The sequence below is a fragment of the Panthera tigris genome, chromosome A1 (genome assembly GCF_018350195.1).
Source record: "Panthera tigris isolate Pti1 chromosome A1, P.tigris_Pti1_mat1.1, whole genome shotgun sequence".
In the NCBI taxonomy this organism is placed as follows: domain Eukaryota; kingdom Metazoa; phylum Chordata; class Mammalia; order Carnivora; family Felidae; genus Panthera; species Panthera tigris.
The window spans coordinates 152,015,768-152,029,897 of record NC_056660.1 but is presented as its reverse complement, the minus strand read 5'-3'; the positions used below and the strand labels follow the sequence as shown (position 1 = coordinate 152,029,897).

The 14,130-nt window shown below is 36.5% G+C and overlaps 1 protein-coding gene across 6 annotated transcripts in view; it reads right to left on the bottom strand.

Moving 5' to 3' along the window:
• Positions 1–14,130, bottom strand: part of POLR3G (RNA polymerase III subunit G) — a 43,511-nt gene that overhangs the window by 22,082 nt on the left and 7,299 nt on the right. For all 6 annotated transcript variants that reach the window (XM_042989795.1, XM_042989800.1, XM_042989806.1 and 3 more), the window contains exons 2-4: positions 11,623–11,763; positions 8,490–8,619; positions 1,097–1,153 (exon numbers count right to left, since the gene is read on the bottom strand). In XM_042989795.1, the coding sequence (XP_042845729.1) occupies positions 1,097–1,153; positions 8,490–8,619; positions 11,623–11,739 (304 nt within the window). In that variant the 5' untranslated portion in view covers positions 11,740–11,763. The remainder of the gene's footprint in view (positions 1–1,096; positions 1,154–8,489; positions 8,620–11,622; positions 11,764–14,130) is intronic.

Genomic DNA, 14,130 nt, shown 5'->3' with positions numbered 1-14,130 from the left:
GAGCCACCTAGCTGCCCCACTTTCTTTTAATTTTTAAGCATAGAGTTAATCAGAAAAATGAAGCAACATAAAAATGGATTAAAAAATACTGCCTACTAAAAACAAACAAAAAAACAACAACCTCAGGGTATTTTGGAGAAAGCATTTATAACTCAAGCCATTTTACCTGAATTAATAAATTTTGCTTTGAATATATTTCTGCTTTTATAAATGACTCATAGGTGATCACGAAAAAGTAGGTAAAGAGAATCCTTTAAGGAGATGAATATGATGTGGAAGATGGGAGAGATCTGCTATAGGAGACAGGAGAGTGTTCAAGGGGAATCCAACCTTAACAATGATGCACACTGAAAAGACCAGTATTACTCGTGAAAGCAACAATTCTGTAAATGCCATTTATATTCTTACCAAAGGCAGTTACCACAACAACAAGGACAGAGATGTCAAAGGGACGTGAGTTAAAATGAGAAGGCCCAGGTTCTAGAAGTATTGTCCCAGTCACCCTGATAAGTCACTTCATTTTTATGGCAATTACTTTTTTGTCTGCAAAATGAATAAGCTGGATGAAATCTCTCCAGCCTCTTCTACTTTGCCTGTGTCCAAGGAAAATCTGTGAATGTTGAAAAAATCTCTCTTAGGTATGGTTCTGTTGAAAAAGCTTCTTAGCAAATAAAAATAGTCTATATTTGCTTGAAAGGAAGGTCCATGAGCTTGGCTTCAATACTGTCTGCCTGGATTTGTTTTCTCCTCTAAAGCTGAAATCACTCACAAACATGGAAGTATAATTGGTACTGTAGATTAAAATGGTGATTGTGGAAAATGAAGTGGAAAGCCCAAATGCATTTGGCAAGTCCTATTTTATAAAAAAATATTTTAAGAACTTCAAAAACATTTCAACTCTTCCTTGTTATGGTATAAAAATCTTTCATCCTAGTTTTCAAAAGATATATATTAGTAATTAATTATAGGAAAAGAGCCAAACTATTTTCCTACAGTGAAAATTCCTAGGGTAAAAATAGAAAATTTTCCCTAAAAAAATAGGGGGTAGGGAGATAAGCTTTAAAAATTATTTTAACATTTTCAGTTTTATAATTACCTGGTATCCACTCCTCTTTGTATACCTTCATATATCTTTTACTGTATCTTTCAATATCTAGAAAAAAAATTAAAAGTGTTCATTAGAAAACTGCAGAATAAGCCTGCATTTAAGCCATTCCTTTAAAATAACTGAAAACACCAGGTAGCATCTTTTATTTCACACACAGTTTCCTATATTTGTGCCTAAAGTGTTTCTGAACACCTACTGGAAAGTTCAATTAGTATCACACGTTTAAGGAAGTGGCAAGAAGCAGCTGGGTATGAATGGCTGGGGGCGAGCAGAAACCCTAAGCATGTTTTTTAGAATCAGACAACCTGACTCGTTTCTGAAAATATTCACAAAAGCCCAAAGCCAGGTCAGAAAGCCACTTAAATACCAGGAAAGAAAGTCACTTGGCATCTTCTATTTTCTTCTTGTGACACTGACCTCCAGCTCCCAGTCTTTAAATCTTGTTTAACTGGGATGTATTAACTACCTAAGTGGAGATAGAGAGCTGTTTGCTCACCTCCAGTGCTTGATACATACATTAATACACAGTTAGGCTTCTCAGTGAGCTACTTTTCACAATCCATTGAGGAGCAGAATGGGGAAAAGGGTAGGAGTACGTAGGGTTGGACTTGAGCAAGCCAAAAGCCTTCCATGTCAATTGCTGACAACTCTGCAGGGACCTCCTAGGCTTGCCCAAAATGGGAGAGCCATAGCTGTGGCTCTTGTTTCTGCTTTGCCCACTATGCTGCAAGAAACTCCCTCAATGAGGGCCCAAACCCTTTCCTAGCAGCGTAAGTTGGTATCATGCCACAGCTTGAAACCATAGTTGGCAGTGTAAGTGACAGCATCATGCCATAGCTTGAAACCATGGTTCATCATAAAATGTGGTTTTAGGAGTACAGCCATGAAAAAGGGAAGTTAAACCAAAAGATGAAAACATAAAAAGCAAGGCCCAAGTATGTACTTTTTCTTCCATGTTAAGAAAATGATCCCAAATAACAGCAAAACCATGGTGTTAGACAAAGATAACCAAAATAAATAGTAGATCAGAGAGACCAAGAGACCAAGCTTTTCTAGGTATTTAACTGTTTTGACTTCAATCTTGCTCTTAAGCTTTTCACCTGTAAAGAGAAGTCAGCACAAATTCCCAGCATTCGCATTTAAAAATTTTCTCCACAACAGATTGCATATTTTAGATAAATTTAACCTTTAGTAGTAAACTTCTAGAAGAATGAGTGATATTGAAAAACAACTACTGAAACCCAGTTAAAAAGAGGCAAAGGATTTGAACTGGCATTTCTGCAAAGATATGCGTGGAAAAAAAGCACATGATAAGATGTTCGACATCATTGGTTGTTTGGGAAATTCAAATCAAAACCGCAATGAGACAGCACTTAATACCCAGTAGGATGGCTACAACCAAAAAGGCAATGACAAGTGCTAGCAAGGATGTGGAGGAACTGGAATCCTCATATAACATTAGTGACGTAAAATACTGCAAGAACTTTGGAAAATAGTTTGACAGTTCCTCAAAATGTTAAATACAGTTATCCTAGATATACACCCAGTAGAAATAACATGTGTCCACCCAGTAGAAAATACATGAATGTTCAAAGCAGCATTACTCATGATAGCTCCAAAGTGGAACTGACCCACATGTCAATCAACTGGTTGCTGGGTAAACAAAATGTGGTATATACAACCAATGGAGTATTATTCAGCCATAGAAAGGAATGAAGACTGCAGTACCACAGGTGAACCATGAAAACATTATGCTAAGTTAAAGAAGGCAGTCACAAAAGTCACATTTTATGATTCCATTTCTTTCAAAGATGTTACCTTTAAGTAATCTCTACACCCAATGTGGGGCTTGAATTTATAGTCCCAAGATCAAGAGTTGCCTGCTTCACCAACCGAGCCAACCAGGGGTCCTTATTATTCCATTTATATGAAATATCCAGAACAGACAAAACACTACAAAGCAGATTAGTAGCTGCCATGGGCTAGAGACAGGAGAGAATAGAAGCCTATACTAGTGGGTATAGCGTTTCTTTTCAGAATGATGAAAAGGTTCTAAAAATTAGACAGTACTGTTGACTGTACAATTCTGTAACTACACTAAAAGCCACTGAATTGTATACTTTAAAAAGTATATTTTTATATATGTGAATTTTATCTCAATAAAACTGTTATTTAAAAAGAAAGAAAATTATTACAAGTTTTAAAAAGAACTTAAGTACAGTAAACTCAAATTTATGTTCCATTATTTCCCTCGTTTTGAAGGCCATTTTTTTTTTCTTAGAGTGTATGAGCAGGGGAGAAGGGCAGACGGAGAATTTTTTAACTTTATTTATTTTGAGAGAGAGAGAGAGTGAGCAGGGGAGTGGCAGAGAGAGAGAGACAGAGAGACAGAGAGACAGAGAGACAGAGAGGAAGAGAGATAGAAAATCCCAAGCAGGCTCCATGCTGTCAGCACAGAGCCCGATATGGGGCTCGATCTCGCAAATGGTGAGATCATGACCTAAGCTGAAATCAAGAGTTGGTTGGATAAAGAAATTGTGGTTTATATACACAATGGAGTACTACAGGGCAATGAGAAAGAATTAAATATGGCCCTTTGTAGCAACGTGGATGGAACTGCAGAGTGTGATGCTAAGTGAAATAAGCCATACAGAGAAAGACAGATACCATATGTGTTCATTCTTATGTGGATCCTGAGAAACTTAACAGGAACCCATGGGGAAGGGGAAGGGAAAAAAAAAAAAAAGAGGTTAGAGTGGGAGAGAGCCAAAGCATAAGAGACTCTTAAAAACTGAGAACAAACTGAGGGTTGATGGGGAGTGGGAGGGAGGGGAGGGTAGGTGATGGGTATTGAAGAGGGCATCTTTTGGGATGAGCACTGGGTGTTGTATGGAAACCAATTTGACAATAAATTTCATATATTAAAAAAATGAAAAATACATAAAAAATAAATAAAAATTGAATTACTTAAAAAAAAAAAAAAAAAAAAAGAGTTGGTTGCCTAACTGACTGAGCCACCTGTGTGCCCCAAGAGAGAGAATCTTAAGTAGACTTAAGCCTGATGCAGGGCTCAATCCTATGACCCTGGGATCATGACCTCAGCTAAAATCAAGTATCAGATGCTCAACCAACTGAATCACTCAGGTGCCCCAGCAAGTCTTTTGAATGCTGTTAACTGTGCATCAACTGTGCATTTTAGGAACACATGTACATTTTTCATGTACAACCTTTGAATATATGCATTTCATATATCCTGATTCCAGATTTTAAATACATTTTATTAATAAGTTCTAACTTCTTACTTCTGATTCTTCTCACATTTGCACCATCCAAATGATTCTAGATTAGAAATACATTCTAATAGGTTCCAGAATTGTAAGAAGTGCAATTCTTCTTACACTTTCATCATCAAAATACAGTACTTTAAAAAGCTTTGATAGCTCACATTTGTAATGAAGTGAGAATGGCCCAGCCATCTTCTTTGGTCTATAATTGTAAAACATTTTCATTATTAAATTTATAATTACTAATTAACATGATCAATCCAACAAACCGTTTCATTCCTACACAACCTATTGCCTTTCGATCATCTTTGTCTTTGCCTTCAGCATGTGTCCAGTCACAAACTACACCAAATAACTTTTGGTACATCAATATAAAAAAAGAAAAATATCATCACATGTCATTTTAACGGACTAGATGGTCCAGGTTCTTATCACAAAATAGTATGTAACGAGGTGCTTTTTAAGAAGAATACCATATTTCCTTTTTATTCTTAGAGATAGATTGTTTACCCACTGACTCTTGAGTTTGAGAAGATTCATCTAGAATGTTGTCAGATGAAGACTCAGTTTGAGATTTTACTTATACAACGATTTCATGATCATCGTTGGCGCCCAAGGAATTACTGCCTCTACATTCATCTTTTTTGTCTAGTGATTGTGTCACATCTTCCCCTGTCAATTTTCTTCTCTGCACCATTATGGGCAGAAAATGAACAATTCTGAATTCTCAATTGCATTTTATGAAAGCTAAAACAAAAACAAAACAACCACAAAGACAAGAGTCTCTCTAGACTTCTTTTCTTTTTATATCTTCTTAAACATTACTATAATACTTTGGGCAACACAATAGAAACACGGAAGGATAATGCGACAGTGCTGACTTATTTCAATGCTGTACCATCCTTCCGTGCAACTTCACCATTTTTCCATTTTGTTTCTGATGTTTTAGTCTCTTTTTCCCAGGGTAGTGGGGGATAACTGATGAGTAATGATGAAAGAATATCTGTGCTGATAAAACAGCAAAATGTTTACAGATGAAGGAAAAGTGAAATCACTAAGATTCCAAAACGTATTTAAATTTATAAAAGGATCCAATGAGCTGATATGGTAATGCTCAGATAAAATGAGTTTTGTTTTTTTTTTTTAAATAAATTCTCTTTGTTTTTTAGAAGATCTCTATTAAAAAATAAAAGTTATGGGGGCGCCTGGGTGGATCAGTTGGTTAAGTGACTGACTCTTGATTTCAGCTCAGGTCATGATCTCACAGTTTGTGGGTTCGAGCCCTGAGCTGGGTTCCACACAGAGCATGGAGCCTGCTTGGTATTCTCTCTCTTTCTCTTTCTCTCTCTTTCTCACTCTCTCTCTCTCTCTGCCCCACCTCTGCTCATGATCTCTTGCTCACTCTCTTTCAAAATAAACAAATAAACTTAAAAAAAATTAAAGTTATGAATATCACTGCTCAAAAATAAACTCCAGCAGTGCCTGAGTGGCTCAGTTGGTCAAGCATCTGACTCTGGATTTTGGTTCAGGTCATGATCTTGCAGTTCATGGGTTCGAGCCCCACATTGGGCTCTGCACTGGCAGCATAGAGCCTGCTTGGGATTCTCTTTCTGCCTCTCCCTTGCTCACTTTCTTTCTCTCTCTCAAAATAAATAAACATTACAAGAAAATCAAAAATCAAAATAGGGGTCTCATGGACCCTGATGGCACATTGACAGTTAACAAAAACCAAACTCCATTTATTCAACAGCAGATCTTGTGGCCATATTGCAGGTAAATGTTATGATTTCCATTAAGCTTTTGAAGTTCTAAAAATGGCTTACAGAATGATCGCCACTGTCACTCCTGTTTCTACCTCAGAGGACCCCAGTAATGCAGGAACCCGAGCTGGGAACAATTGGATCAGATGCTCTCTATATATCCTTGCAGCTACAATTCATTAAAATAATAATATTGGTGTTTTTCTTTTATTACAAAAATAAAAGAAAATACCAATCATTTCTATAATTCTACCTGAAAGCATTATAAACAAATTGTGAAAACATCACGATAAGATATATTTTTATTCTATGTCCTCAGTTCTTTGTGATCTCAATGCCCTGAGCCACTAGCCACAAGGTTATCAGGAAACCCAGAGATCTCCTACCCTCATTTAGTTCTTTACATTAATTCCTAAGTCTCTCTTTCTTAAAGCATATAGGTGATGAGTGATGGGAGAAGGCTGATAAAGGTACTGTGATAGAACACCATCCAGAATGTAGCTTCCTCTGACAGACGCATACTGCTGTTCAGTCTGGCCAATTCTTTCTCATTTATGGTGTTCAGAGTACATAAACATTATGTGTGTGTATATATGTATATATGTGTATTTATTATATTAACCTATATTCATGCATATGTATGTATATATTTTAAAAAACATTTTCAACTGTAGTTTTTTAAAATACATTACATCAGAAAAGAAAGGTAAACATGAAGATTTTGAAGGAGAATATACTTGTATCAATTTGGAAAATCCTATAGAAGTGTTTTTTTCCAGAAAGAAACAGAAACGATTCCTTGTATTTTTAAATACGTTCTGTAGTCATCAAAGATAAAGAGCCTCTTAATCTAGGTACAAGCCAACCACTCCCAGAAACCAGCAATGAAATTGTGTTCCCTGTTTAAAAGACTCCCAGGTATGTTTTAATGATATGATATACTTGCAAATTAGACCTATGCTTTAATAATGACCACATTTAGTTAAGTCTGTTCCATACTCTAGAAAAAACAATAATTTTTAAAAGATTAAAGTATACCCTACACTATAATTTTTTCTAATAAGAATGTTTATTAGTTCATTTAATCTTTTTAAAAATCTTTACAATTAGAGCTTTAATTTCATTTTTGAACTCAGATAGATAAAAGCATGTAACATAATCATGAAAGTAAAAAAAATCTGCACTTTTGAGATAAAAATATACCTTTCTAAACCACTATATAAACTTCAAGCAGCTACGTTTGAAAAATAAATAAACTTGTCTAAAATGCTTCTTATAATTATAAGCACATGTAATATTACTATATAAGACTTTCTTTTTGACTCTTAGCCAGTTCTAAGTCTTTTAGAGAGGGAGAAAATGGAATGCATTTTTAATACTAATGGAATGAGATGATACTATATGAATTTCTCATGCTTTAATGATGTTGTTTTGGGAACTCAAGGATGATATTGATCTCTCTAATTTCAACATTCGAGGGCAGAAACTGAAAATCAATACAGACCTAATGTGCTAAATAACTACTCAGGAATGGGCTCTCTTCCTCTAAAACCATTTCCCACTCCCTCTCTGAGACTTTCAAGCCTTCTCCAATGGTAATTTCTCCTCTCTGTCCTTGGCATAACCAAGGAGTACACCCTTTATGTTTTCTTATGTACAAATCATAAGTCAAAAATATATTTATGGCTTCTAAAAGTTTTCACCAAAATATTAAATAATCATATTTAATTTTAAATACATTTTAAATTTAATATTAGATACAAAAAATTTATGTGTAAGGATAACCATTGCATTATATACACATATGAGCAAAAAACTAGAAAACACTTTAAATCTAACAGCAGAGAACTACGTACAATTAATAATGTTATATACAGATCATGGAATACCACATAATGATTAAAAATCTAATTTTCCAAGAATATTGAGGACATGTGAACATGCTAATAACATGCTATTGGGTAAAAAAGGAAGATGCAAAGAATCCAATTTTATAAAAACCATACACATGCAAAAGAAAAAAATCTAGAATGTATAATAAAATATTAATAGATCTCTAGCCATAAGCATTAGAGGTGATTTTTACTTTTTACTATTTCTGTTTTTTGTAATTTTCACCAAGCCTATGAAATTTCTATTAAAAGGTAATTTTAAAAATAAAATATCAGAAAGTTTAAAATACATTTTCTGTTGAATCAACAGAACTATGCTCTTTTATGGTAGTTGATAATTTCTGATGTAACTAAATCAATCAGCACCAAATTACTCTCTGTCTTGTACACAAACACTGTCTTGTCTGTACACATTCAACCACATAACCAAAGGGTCCAAACCCACCTTGTTTTTCTTCAGGTGTTTCTAAATAATAAGGCATCCTTTTCATAGTTTCTCTCAACTCCTGTTTCAATGCCAGCATGTATTCTTCGCCCTCTCCTGCTTTCAGTGGCACCGGTTTATAATCTGTATCCTGTTTAAAAGACAATGTGTGTGTATGTGTGTGTGCCTTTTTAATAAAATAAGTTTCTTAACATCCTTTTTGTCTATAATCTGGAAAATTTCATTTTTATTGAAAAACTACATTTCCCAGGTACTAAATTTTACAATCAACTGAAAAGACGTTGAGCTTTTGGAATCTATTTAACTTTTTAGCCTATTTCCTACTTTGCTCTCATTTTAGACAGTAGGAAAGATTCTTAATTTTCCTACTGACCACACCAAGTATTTTGTTATATAGTCTGTTGACTGTGATTACATGTTTTAGAAGTCAAGGCACCCAAATGAGAGTAACTGCTTTAGTCCCCTAGTAACCTCAATTAGTAGTGGTGGTATTGGTGGGAGAAGTAGCATTAAAAAAAAAAAAAAAAAAAAAAGATTAAAAGTAGCAGTTATCATGTACAAGTGGTTACTCTGACCAGGATGTCCTCATCACTCAACATCCACGATCCCACTTAAAGTATCATCAGTACTTCCCCTTTTACAGTAAATAAACTGAGACGTGAACAATCTATAAGCTCATAAACCATGTAAATGACAAAGCGGGAGTTTGAATCTACATCTTCAATTTTATAAAATTACACACATGCACACATAGGTATATATGTTCATGAAATACATATATTTATTAAAAAGTGGGGTCTCAGGGTATGTAGTAAAAGACATTTCTAAAAGAAAAAGACATTTCTGGTATCAGAACTACGTACAGGGTACATTTTCAAAATTTCACTCTGAGTTTATTCATTCATTCTACAGCTATTTATTGGGTGCTTACTATAAGCTAGACATGGCTAGACAATAAGAGATACCATGATGAACTGGTCAAACTTCTTGCCCTTAGGGAACTTACATACTAGAAGAGAAAAATACAAGAAATAAGTAAACAATGAGGAAATATGCAATTTGAGGTAGCGATAAGTGTCATAAAAAAAGTAAGGCTGGGTAGAACAAAGTGTGACTGACAGAATACACGGAGGTTGGAAGTAGTTGGTCTAGACAGGGTAAGCACAAAGGACCTCTCAGGAAATCACATCTGAGTACTGCTCCGGAAAAAATTAGGAAGTCATCATGCAGATTTGGGAATAGATGGCTTCAGCCACGGAAACTGGCAGAGGAAAAGGCCTGAGAGAACAAGAAGGCCATGATGGCTAAGAAGCGAGAAGGACAGTGGTAGCAAGAGTCAGAGAGACACCAGCAAGGCCATATCAAACACAGCCAGTTTGCCAGCAGCAAGGAATTTCAATTTTATTCCAACTATACAACAACACAGTATGTACTAATATTTCCAGTGTTTAGAAGTAACCTCACACATGGAGAAGAGTTGTTTTCAAGGAAATCAATGTATAAAGTGATTGACATAATGCACAAACGTGAGGTATCTGTCATTGTTCCAGGCTATACTAAATATCAGAAAGGCAAAATATCAAGAGCAAAAAGTAGAGACTCCCTGTGTAAGACATCTAGATCCCTAGATACATTTGTCCAGCGTCCTCTACTTACACAAATCATTCGACAAAAGACTTTTCCCTTCTGAAATACGGGAGAAACTGCTGGATCGAAGGGTATCTGGTCATTTATGAGTTTTTCATTTTTTATATTGCAGCACATACACATCTGGAAATGTAAGCTCAGGTTTCAAACTAAATGTAAAGTGAAAGCCTTAAATTAAACATTATGCCAATTAGGTTTACAGCATACTCATTAGATTTAAAAGCAACACTAAATGTAGCAGGAACAACTAGATTTTGAGAAACAGCAACAAAACTCAAACTGACTTTAATAAAATAGAGAAATAAGCAAAAACCAAAAACAGCTGAGTGGGGAATCAAAGGCAAAACGGTACACTAGGGAGCAAAATCAAATTCTGTAGATACAAGATGAGAAGAAAATCATTAAGTGAAAGTCTAGTAGACTGAGGACCACTAGGGAGCACTGTAAAACCTAACCTTTTAAAAATATTATTATTTTTGGGGGCGCCTGGGTGGCGCAGTCGGTTAAGCGTCCGACTTCAGCCAGGTCACGATCTCGCGGTCCGTGAGTTTGAGCCCCGCGTCAGGCTCTGGGCTGATGGCTCGGAGCCTGGAGCCTGTTTCCGATTCTGTGTCTCCCTCTCTCTCTGCCCCTCCCCCGTTCATGCTCTGTCTCTCTCTGTCCCAAAAAAAAATAAATAAAAAACGTTGAAAAAAAAAATTTAAAAAAAATAAAATAAAAATAAAATAAAATAAAAATATTATTATTTTTTTTTAATTTTTTTTTTTTCTTTAACGTTTATTTATTTTTGAGACAGAGAGCATGAACAGGGGAGGGGCAGAGAGAGACGGAGACACAGAATCTGAAACAGGCTCCAGGCTCTGAGCTGTCAGCACAGAGCCCGACGCGGGGCTCGAACTCATGGACTGTGAGATCATGACCTGAGCCGAAGTCGGATGCCCAACCGACCAAGCCACCCAGGCGCCCCTAAAAATATTATTTTGAGGGGCTGGGAGACATCATGATCTCACAGCTCGTGCAGTCGAGCCCCACGTCACACTCTGCTAACAGCACAGAGTCTGCTTGGGATTCTCTCCCACTCTCCCTCTCTCTCTGCCCCACCCCTGCTTGCCTTCATTCTCTCTCTCTCTGCCAAAATAAATAAATAAACAAACATTAAAAAAATTTAAAAAACAAAATATTATTTTGGTATTGGAATACATCAAAAATAGCAACAGAAGAAGTAGGAAATGAAAAAATTCTTTCTTAGTTCATGTTGTACTGAATGTATTCACATCAAGTTGTATACAGTTTCTTTGTTTTTAGAAGGCAGTGTAAAAATTAGAAGAGGTTCAGGGAAGAACAGTGGCCGTGAAGCACACTCTCTTTTACTTTCTTACACTTAAGATATTCTAAGGATGTTATATCTTCAGTCCTGTGCAGAATTTTAATTTTCTTTGAAAGATGAAAAAACCAGCTATGAGAAATCTGCTGTTAATGTACTTACAGGAAATAGTGGGGGTGGTTTCAGGACTACATCGGGTAGCTTTTCACCTCTGCCAAATCCAACTGCCTCAATATTAAAGGTGTAAGCTGCACGTCCGCGTCCTTTGTTCCCAGCCATCAGAACTAGTTATACCAGCAAATTCTGAAAGACATCACATAAAAAAAAAGGAAATCAACATTTTAAAGCAGAATATAAAACTCTGTCCCTTAAGTAGCATGGCTAATGGAAAATACTTCTGGAAAGCAAAACTTGTAAAGAAATAATAAACATACGCTAAACTGATTTCTGAACTCCTCACATCTACTCAGGTCTGGCAGGTGACATGATGATGGCCTCAATTACCTCACCAGGCCCTGGGTGAACAGCTGACCCTGGGTCCCCTTTGAGATGCTGCCCAGACCACTGCACACAGCCAGTTGATGCAATTCTCTCCACCCCTCTGTGATTTGGCATCAAGATTTCAGACATATGTAAAAAGTGTGGACAAGGAAAGTTCTGGCTGATGAAGACAGACCACCCAGCTTTCTCATTCAGCTTGAAGACTACCACGAGTCATATACACTTTAGATTTTTAAATGATAAAAAAAAACATCTGAAATAGTTAAATTAAAGGTAAGATAAACCTGTACTCTTTTCAACTTTGGCCACAGTAGAGATGTCACATACTCAAGTTCTCTACTGAACTTGTGAATTGTCTGAAACAGGATTGATCTCTACAGTGTGAGAACTGAGCTGGCAGGATATTAACAGGGATCCCTATACCAAGGCTCTGTCACTACAAGAGTGCAGTTGACTGTCGTGGTGATTATGACACACATCCTCTAAGTCTCTTTTCCCACTGATAATACTGTGTATCAATCCTGCAAGTCCAAGAAAACAGCAATATATCCTCTCCTACCGACTTAACAGTTCCCCTTCCTTTCTTTCCTTACCGTTATTTTTTGAAAAACTGAGGTCATTTCCTATACAATGCTTCTCCAAATTTAAGGCACACGAGAATTACCTAGGAATCTTGTTAAAATGCAGATTCTGATTCAGCTGGCTGAGAACCTGCATTTCTAACAAGCTCTCTGGGATTATCCATGCTACTGGTATGCGGGCCACTGTTTGAAAGTAGCAAGGTTGTAACATTCTCCCATTTCCGAATTTGAGGAACTGAATACATGAAATGCAGTATAACACATTCCTCTTCGTTGTATTTTCTATTTTCTAAATAGGTGAACTAGAGGCTTACTCAAATTTGAGTTTAATTTTTTACAAGGACACTTAAAAGAGTTGCTCTGTTCCTCCTATTGCATCACATCAGGATGCAAACAAAACCAATCTCTCTTTCTTTCTCTCCCTTTCTCTCTCTCACTGATGTTCTCTGGTCAGTGGGTTCAGGTGCTAGCAGTCTGTTTCATCTAGCATACAGTTCCCCATCACTTTCCACCTAATGATGTCAGCAGCCATTGATGATCGTAGCCTAGATTCATTATTCCATTATGGGCTGTAATTTTATTCTTTCTGTATCTACTAATTGGAATTCTATCATGACTGAATTTCCTCATTCACTATTTAGCTACAATGAAGCATAAGTTGTAGAGGAAAGGTACCTATTCTAATACCCAAGCTCATTCCATGTGTCCACACTAAAAGAGAGGAGGATATCTAAATGGCCATGTTTCATTGCTGAGTCACTCAAGTATATGCTGAGCCTGCAGAAAGCAGGTCTTCCAAGTATGAAAACTGCTGAGCAAAAAGACACACTCACTCTAAGAAATGAATTGTGAGAGCCCTGTAGGCATGGTCAAGACCACTGGGCTTAATTCCAGTCTGGGATTTGCCCATAAGTAAAGATGAACAATTCCAGGCATTTCCCAAACTTGCCTGATCATGAGAACTGGCCAGAGAACTTGTTAAATATACATATCGAATCCTATGCAATCTTCAAGTATTCAAACCTACACCAGAATCTTTGGAGGTGGGCTCTGAGAAACAGTTGGGAAAACTCACCCTAAGAAGAGAGTATGTCAGCTACCATTGTTTGATGGAAAATCCCTTGAGAAATACCAGACGCTGGAGCCTCTAAACTTCCGTATTTATCAAGTACCTTTGGATGTATAAACTGGTATCATTAATGAATGGATTGCCCTTGGCAGAAAAATCAATCCTAGCTCTTGAGACACCCTCAATGATTACATGGCCTTCTGGCCTACAAATCCATCTCTTTTTAGTTTGGCTATTATGAGTCAGTTCTCCTGTACCTACAGAAGCTGCCAAATTAATTTTCTTCTCTTGGAGAGCTGAGAGGTACTTCTTGGACTCCAGTAACTGTCTCATAGGGAAAATGGCTCACAAGTGAGGCCTAAGCATCAATCTCTGGTATCCTCTGAGTCAACCACTGCCATGTTCTTCTTTCACCCTCCCAAACTGCTTGAATGAAAGGTTTTTTATAAGCAGCTTTCCCCATTTCCTTATTATCCCAATCTTCCTCTACTTCATATAGGCCAATTTCATTGAGTCATT